Source organism: Salvelinus namaycush, unplaced genomic scaffold (assembly GCF_016432855.1).
Source record: "Salvelinus namaycush isolate Seneca unplaced genomic scaffold, SaNama_1.0 Scaffold1, whole genome shotgun sequence".
NCBI classification, from domain to species: Eukaryota; Metazoa; Chordata; class Actinopteri; order Salmoniformes; family Salmonidae; genus Salvelinus; species Salvelinus namaycush.
Window position 1 is genome coordinate 741,959 of NW_024057674.1, and position 9,315 is coordinate 751,273.

A 9,315-nucleotide genomic window follows, 5' to 3' on the forward strand; every position below is an offset into this window, starting at 1 on the left:
GACACCCCCAATAAAGGAGTGGTTCTGCAGGTGGTGACCACAGACCACTTCTCAGTTCCCATGCTTCCTGGCTGATGTTTTGGTCACTTTTGAATGCTGGCGGTACTTTCACTCTAGTGGTAGCATGAGACGGAGTCTACAACCCACGCAAGTGGCTCAGGTAGTGCAGCTCATCCAGGATGGAGGAGGTTTGCTGTGTCTGTCAGCGTAGTGTCCAGAGCATGGAGGCGCTACCAGGAGACAGGCCAGTACATCAGGAGACGTGGAGGAGGCCGTAGGAGGGCAACAACCCAGCAGCAGGACCGCTACCTCCGCCTTTGTGCAAGGAGGAGCAGGAGGAGCACTGCCAGAGCCCTGCAAAATGACCTCCAGCAGGCCACAAATGTGCATGTGTCTGCTCAAACGGTCAGAAACAGACTCCATGAGGGTGGTATGAGGGCCCGACGTCCACAGGTGGGGGTTGTGCTTACAGCACAAAACCATAAAGGACGTTTGGCATTTGCCAGAGAACACCAAGATTGGCAAATACGCCACTGGCGCCCTGTGCTCTTCACAGATGAAAGCAGGTTCACACTGAGCACGTGACAGACGTGACAGAGTCTGGAGACGCCGTGGAGAACGTTCTGCTGCCTGCAACATCCTCCAGCATGACCGGTTTGGCGGTGGGTCAATCATGGTGTGGGGTGGCATTTCTTTGGGGGGCCGCACAGCCCTCCATGTGCTCGCCAGAGGTAGCCTGACTGCCATTAGGTACCGAGATGAGATCCTCAGACCCCTTGTGAGACCATATGCTGGTGCGGTTGACCCTGGGTTCCTCCTAATTCAAGACAATGCTAGACCTCATGTGGCTGGAGTGTGTCAGCAGTTCCTGCAAGAGGAAGGCATTGATGCTATGGACGGGCCCGCCCGTTCCCCAGACCTGAATCCAATTGAGCACATCTGGGACATCATGTCTCGCTCCATCCACCAACGCCACGTTGCAACACAGACTGTCCAGGAGTTGGCGGATGCTTTAGTCCAGGTCTGGGAGGAGATCCCTCAGGAGACCATCCGCCACCTCATCAGGAGCATGCCCAGGCGTTGTAGGGAGGTCATACAGGCACGTGGAGGCCACACACACTACTGAGCCTCATTTTGACTTGTTTTAAGGACATTACATCAAAGTTGGATCAGCCTGTAGTGTGGTTTTCCACTTTAATTTTGAGTGTGACTCCAAATCCAGACCTCCATGGGTTGATACATTTGATTTCCATTGATAATTTTTGTGTGATTTTGTTGTCAGCACATTCAACTATGTAAAGAAAAAAGTATTTAATAAGAATATTTCATTCATTCAGATCTAGGATGTGTTATTTTAGTGTTCCCTTTATTTTTTTGAGCAGTGTATATATTTCCCCAAAAAATATATGGGGGATTGGAAATGATGCAGACAATTACATTGATGGAAGCAACATTCTTTCCTCAATATTAAGCTGATCCCTTAAAGAAACAGAGTCACTGACAACAACCACAACGACACAGGTGTGGCTTTAGGTTCTGACACAAGAAACAAAACAACAGAAACACAAATTCTCAGTCAAAAACACAAGTCAGAACACAGTCTCTCTATTCTCTCATGTGCTTTCAGGTCCTCTGACTGGGAAAATGTCTTCTCACAATGAGAGCAGTGGTAGGTCTTCTCCTCCTGTGTATGTATTCTTTCATGCTTATTCAGATGCCTTAACCGGTTAAATCTCTTTCCACACTGGGAGCAGTGGTAGGTCTTATCCCCTCCTGTGTGTGTCCTCTCATGCCTAGTCAGACCCCCTAACTTGGTAAAACTCTTTCCACACAGGGAGCATTGGTAGAGCTTTTCTTGTGTGTGTCCCCTCTCATGCTTTTTCAGACTCGTTAACCACCTAAAACTCTTTTCACACTGGGAACAGTGGAAGGGCTTTTCTCCTGTATGTATTCTCTCATGTGCTTTCAGGTGTAGTAATCGGGTAAAACTATTTCCACAGTAGGAGCAGTGGTGTCGTCTCGCTGGTTTGGGCGTCTCTGTGTCTGGTTCCTCTGAAGGACTCTTTCTGCTGTCAGAGTGAGAGTCTGGTCTCTCTCCTGCCAAAGACAGAGTCATTTGTTTAATACTAAAGAGAGACCTGAATGAAATCTCCACATAATAAAACTGCTTTCCTATGTGGTTTAATCCAGACTAGATCCCTCAATAACCCGAGGTCAGTCTTCACAACATTACATCATTAAAAATAACATTACAGGATTAAAATCCAGACGGAAAAAATTTACACAAGAAGCAACCTAATATCACACAGTCAATCTAGTCATTTAGTAAATCTTAAATGTAGTAAATTTAGTAGATCTTAACACACTCCCATTCACCATTCTGAGATTTAAAAACAAATGATGTAAATGATGTAGAGCTCCAAATCTAATTTCTCAGGGAATGTCATGATGTCATAATAAGAGCTCTATAATAATAGATAATGTCATGGTTACAGGCTGAGCAGAGCTCTATAATAATAGATAATATCATGTTTATAGGCTGAACAGAGCTCTGTAATAATAGATAATGTCATGTTTATATGCTGAGCAGAGCTCTATAATAATAGATAATGTCATGTTTATAGGCTGAGCAGAGCTCTGTAATAATAGATAATGTCATGTTTATATGCTGAGCAGAGCTCTATAATAATAGATAATGTCATGTTTATAGGCTGAGCAGAGCTCTGTAATAATAGATAATGTCATGTTTATATGCTGAGCAGAGTTCTATAATAATAGATAATGTCATGTTTATAGGCTGAGCAGAGCTCTATAATAATAGATAATGTCATGTTTAAAGGCTGAACAGAGCTCTAATAATAGATAATGTCATGTTTATATGCTGAGCAGAGCTCTATAATAATAGATAATGTCATGTTTATAGGCTGAGCAGAGCTCTGTAATAATAGATAATGTCATGTTTATAGGCTGAACAGAGCTCTATAATAATAGATAATGTCATGTTTATAGGCTGAGCTCTATTATCTAACTATAGCTTGACAACATTCATCTGTTTTCGTGATATGTATTATCTAACACTCACAATTTCTTTCCTTTTTGGTTACTAAGCAGTTCAATCAACATTTAGCAACTACATTAAACTAGCAACATTAGCAAACCCATTAGCTATATTTCAGAGGTTAAAAGTTGGATATGAAATGAAATGTGTCACGCAGTCGAATTTTACAATATACAGAATGTCGCACAAAATGTGTACATATTACTCTTTTGAAAACTCTCAAAACCTAACTTAACTACAACCTAACTTGACTACAACCTAACTTGACTACAACCTAACTTGACTACAACCTAACTTGACTACAACCTAACTTGACTACAACCTAACTTGACTACAACCTAACTTGATTACAACAACCTAACTTGATTACAACAACCTAACTTGACTACAACCTAACTTGACTACAACCTAACTTAACTAAAACCTAACTTAACTAAAACCTAACTTGACTACAACCTAACTTGACTACAACCTAACTTGACTACAACCTAACTTGACTACAACCTAACTTGACTACAACCTAACTTGACTACAACCTAACTTGACTACAACCTAACTTAACTAAAACCTAACTTAAATAAAACCTAACTTAACTAAAACCTAACTTAACTACAACCTAACTTGACTACAACCTAACTTGACTAAAACCTAACTTAACTAAAACCTGACTTAACTAAAACCTGACTTAACTTACATGAATTGCAATGAAAATCGGTGGTCAGCTAGCTAGAAGGGTGTATGTAGTCGTAGTTAATATTATTATTGTTTCTTGTTGACTATTCTAATTGAAATCATTCACGGTAAGGTAGTTATGTTGGATAAATAAAACACATAAGAAGCCGTATGTATCTTACATTAAAGGGCCAATGCAGCCGTTTTTAATCTCAACATCAAATCCTTTCTGGGTAACGATGAAGTAGCTTCCTGGTTTTGTTTTCAAAGATGTCCACTGTCTGGGTGTTCACTTCCCCCACGGGTTACTATAGCAACACACACCACTCCCCGTGGTTACTATAGCAACACACATCCCCTGTCATTTATATCTTGTTTGTCAATTCTGAGTGACATTAAAGTTGTGAATTTGCTAATCCATTGTTAAGGTTTTGTTGGTGACCCGCTCTTTGGTGGTTTACACATCTTACAGTGTAGTTATCAATTCCTCCATTAAATAATAACACATTCAAGCATCAACATTCAGTAGAACGCTGCTTTAAAACCACGCATCAGTTCATCAATAGTTTGTGCTCCTGTTTTTAAGACAGTACTTACTGGTCTTAATCAGATCTCCTGTCTCCTCCTCCTGTTCTTGTTCTTCCTTCTCTTTCAATGTGACAGTCATCTCTCCCTCCTTCACTCCAAAAACGGCATCCTCCTCTTCTTTTACTGTAACACCCTCCTCCTCTTTAACTCTGAACGTGTCTTTCTCTTCTTCTTTCAGGGTAACAGCCTCATCCTCTACTTCTTGTTTTATTGTAACATCCTCTTCTTCCTTCTCCTCTTTCAAGACAATGTTCAGCCACACATCCTCTTTCTCCGTCCAGCAGACCTCTTCTTTAGCAGGAGGAGAGTAGAATAGTGAACTCATGGTCGGGGATGTTAGGTAGCTAGTTAGCATTAGCGACTAGCCTAGCGCTAGGCAAATTTAAGGCATCTGCCTGACTAACAATGTAAATATGAAAATAAATGTGGCAACTAGCTATAAAACGGAAGTATGTTTAAAACACATAGGCAAATACGCACTGAAATAGTCTAAAAAGCTTGAACGTTTAGGCTATGTCGCCTATCATGCTACTGAAGTGACTGACTCGCTGTTGTTGATGAAAAGCGTCCCATCCACTAGATTACACGTCACACTGGCAGCATGGCCTGGAAAAAAACACATCGCCATCTGCTGACTGGAGTGGATATACCGCAGTTATTTGATTTATTTAATCTTACATTTAACAAGGAATACGCCCCACTGCTGGAATAATCAGCAGATCTCATTCAAATTGGACGTGTTAATGCTGCTCAGGAAGTTTAGATTGAGGACCTAGAAGGTGAAAATGTAACTGTTGTTTATTTTTTGTTTTATTTTCACCAGGTAGGCCAGTTGAGATCAAGTTCTCATTTACAACTGCGACCTGGCCAAGATAAAGCAAAGCAGTGCGACAAAAAACAACACAGAGTTACACATGGGATAAACAAACGTACAGTCAATAACACAATAGAAAAATCTGCATACAGTGTGTGCAAATGGAGTAAGGAGGTAAAGCAATAAATAGGCCATTAGTGGCGAAGTAATTACAATTTAGCAATTTACACTGGAGTGATAGATGTGCAGATGAGGATGTGCAAGTAGAAATACTGGTGTGCAAAAGAGCAGAAAAACAAAAACAAATATAGGATGAGGCAGTTGGTTGGATGGGCTATTTACAGATGGGATGTGTACAGCTGCAGCGATCGGTAAGCTGCTCTGACAGCTGACGCTTAAAGTTAGTGAGGGAGATATAAGTCTCCAAAAGGCGGCCAAAGGAGGTGTTGGCTTTGGGGATGACCAGTGAAATATGCCTGCTGGAGCGCGTGCTACGGGTGGGTGTTGCTATGGTGACCAGTGAGCTGAGATAAGGCGGGGCTTTACCTAGCAAAGGCTTATAGATGACCTGGAGCCAGTGGGTTTGGCGACGAATATGTAGCGAGGACCAGCCAACCAGAGTGTACAGGTCGCAGCGGTGGGTAGTATATGGGGTTTTGGTGACAAAACAGATAGCACTGTGATAGACTACATCCAATTTGCTGAGTAGAGTGTTGGAGGCTATTTTGTAAATGACATCGCCAAACTCAAGGATCGGTAGGATGGTCAGTTTTACGAGGGTATGTTTAGCAGCATGAGTTAAAGGAGGCTTTGTTTTGCGAAATAGGAAGTTGATTCTAGATTTAATTTTGGATTGGAGATGCTTAATGTGAGTCTGGAAGGAGAGTTTACAGTCTAGCCAGACACTTAGAATATGTGGACAACTACAAATACCTAAGTCAGAACTGCCAAGAGTAGTGATGCTAGTCGGGCGGGCGGGTGCGAACAACAATCGGTTGAAGAGCATGCATTTAGTTTTACTAGCATTTAAGAGCAGTCGGAGGCCACGGAAGGAGTGTTGTATGGTGTTGAAGCTCGTTTGGAGGTTTGTTAACACAGTGTCCAAAGAAGGGCCAGATGTATACAGAATGGTGTCGTCTGCGTAGAGGTGGATCAGAGAATCCCCAGCAGCTAGAGCAACATCGTTGATATATTCAGAGAAAAGGAGTCAGCTCGAGAATTGAACACTGTGGCACCCTCATAGAGACTGCCAGAGGTCCGGACAACAGGCCCCCCGATTGACACACTGAACTCTATCTGATAAGTAGTTAGTGAACCAGGCGAGGCAGTCATTAGAGAAACCAAGGCTGTTGAGTCTGCCGATGAGAATAAGATGATTGACAGAGTCGAAAGCCTTGGCCAGGTCGATGAAGACGGCTGAACAGTACTGTCTTTTATTGATGGTGGTTATGATATCGTTTAGGACCTTGGCGTGGCTGAGGTGCACCCGTGACCAGCTCGGAAACCAGACTGCATGGTGGAGAAGGTACGGTGGGATTCGAAATGGTCGGTGATCTGTTTGTTCACTTGACTTTCGAAGACTTTAGGGCCACAACTGGGATGCCAAGAAACCCAGACTCATGCTGCACCTGCTCATGAGTGGAGGAACAAACACTCTCAGTCCTACCGAAGAGGTGGAGAGCAGCATCGCCCAAGAGGCAGAGGCACACCATATGGAGGCCACCTCCCCATTGCACCACAACACTATAGAGAACCCCTCTGCACCACAACACTATAGAGAACCCTCTGCACCACAACACTATAGAGAACCCTCTGCACCACAACACTACAGAGAACCCCTCTGCACCACAACACTACAGAGAACCCCTCTGCACCACAACACTACAGAGAACCCTCTGCACCACAACACTACAGAGAACCCCTCTGCACCCCAACACTATAGAGAACCCCTCTACACCACAACACTACAGAGAACCCTCTGCACCACAACACTACAGAGAACCCCTCTACACCACAACACTACAGAGAACCCTCTGCACCACAACACTACAGAGAACCCCTCTACACCACAACACTACAGAAAACCCCTCTGCACCACACCACTACAGAGAACCCTCTACACCACAACACTACAGAGAACCCTCTGCACCACAACACTACAGAGAACCCCTCTGCACCACAACACTACAGAGAACCCCTCTGCACCACAACACTACAGAGAACCCCTCTACACCACAACACTACAGAGAACCCCTCTGCACCACAACACTACAGAGAACCCCTCTGCACCACAACACTACAGAGAACCCTCTGCACCACAACACTACAGAGAACCCCTCTGCACCACAATACTACAGAGAACCCTCTGCACCACAACACTATAGAGAACCCCTCTACACCACAACACTACAGAGAACCCTCTGCACCACAACACTACAGAGAACCCTCTGCACCACAACACTACAGAGAACCCTCTACACCACAACAATTACAGAGAACCCTCTGCACCACAGCACTACAGAGAACCCCTCTACACCACAACACTACAGAGAACCCTCTGCACCACAACACTACAGAGAACCCCTCTGCACCACAACACTACAGAGAACCCTCTGCACCACAGCACTACAGAGAACCTTCTGCACCACAACACTACAGAGAACCCCTCTGCACCACAGCACTACAGAGAACCCCTCTGTACCACAACACTACAGAGAACCCCTCTGCACCACAACACTACAGAGAACCCTCTGCACCACAACACTACAGAGAACCCTCTGCACCACAAAACTATAGAGAACCCTCTGCACCACAACACTACAGAGAACCCCTCTGCACCACAACACTACAGAGAACCCCTCTACACCACAACACTACAGAGAACCCTCTGCACCACAGCACTACAGAGAACCCCTCTGCACCACAGCACTACAGAGAACCCCTCTGCACCACAACACTACAGAGAACCCCTCTACACCACAACACTACAGAGAACCCTCTGCACCACAACACTACAGAGAACCCTCTACACCACAACACTACAGAGAACCCTCTGCACCACAGCACTACAGAGAACCCTCTGCACCACAACACTACAGAGAACCCTCTGCACCACAGCACTACAGAGAACCCTCTGCACCACAACACTACAGAGAACCCCTCTGCACCACAACACTACAGAGAACCCCTCTGCACCACAACACTACAGAGAACCCTCTGCACCACAACACTACAGAGAACCCCTCTGCACCACAACACTACAGAGAACCCTCTACACCACAACACTACAGAGAACCCCTCTGCACCACAGCACTACAGAGAACCCCTCTGCACCACAACACTACAGAGAACCCCTCTGCACCACAGCACTACAGAGAACCCTCTGCACCACAACACTACAGAGAACCCCTCTGCACCACAACACTACAGAGAACCCCTCTGCACCACAACACTACAGAGAACCCCTCTGCACCACAACACTACAGAGAACCCCTCTGCACCACAACACTACAGAGAACCCTCTGTACCACAACACTACAGAGAACCCTCTGCACCACAGCACTACAGAGAACCCTCTGCACCACAACACTACAGAGAACCCCTCTACACCACAACACTACAGAGAACCCCTCTGCACCACAGCACTACAGAGAACCCTCTGCACCACAACACTACAGAGAACCCCTCTACACCACAACACTACAGAGAACCCCTCTGCACCACAACACTACAGAGAACCCCTCTGCACCACAACACTACAGAGAACCCTCTGCACCACAACACTACAGAGAACCCCTCTGCACCACAACACTACAGAGAACCCTCTGCACCACAACACTACAGAGAACCCCTCTGCACCACAAAACTACAGAGAACCCCTCTGCACCACAACACTACAGAGAACCCTCTGCACCACAAAACTACAGAGAACCCTCTGCACCACAACACTACAGAGAACCCCTCTGCACCACAAAACTACAGAGAACCCTCTGCACCACAACACTACAGAGAACCCCTCTGCACCACAGCACTACGGAGAACCCTCTACACCACAACACTACGGAGAACCCTCTGCACCACAACACTACAGAGAACCCTCTGCACCACAACACTACAGAGAACCCTCTGCACCACAACACTACAGAGAACCCCTCTGCACCACAGCACTACGGAGAACCCTCTA

The 9,315-nt window shown here is 45.2% G+C and overlaps 1 protein-coding gene across 1 annotated transcript; it reads right to left on the reverse strand.

Annotated features, from left to right (window-relative positions):
* Positions 1 to 1,414: 1,414 nt before the first annotated feature.
* LOC120035232 (zinc finger protein 596-like) lies at positions 1,415 to 6,844 on the reverse strand. Its single transcript, XM_038982024.1, has 3 exons — positions 6,699 to 6,844; positions 4,328 to 4,371; positions 1,415 to 2,097 (listed from the first exon to the last, which is right to left on the reverse strand). The coding sequence occupies exons 1-3, from the start codon at positions 6,842 to 6,844 to the stop codon at positions 1,577 to 1,579; spliced, it is 711 nt and encodes a 236-aa protein (XP_038837952.1). The 3' UTR covers positions 1,415 to 1,576.
* Positions 6,845 to 9,315: the final 2,471 nt, after the last annotated feature.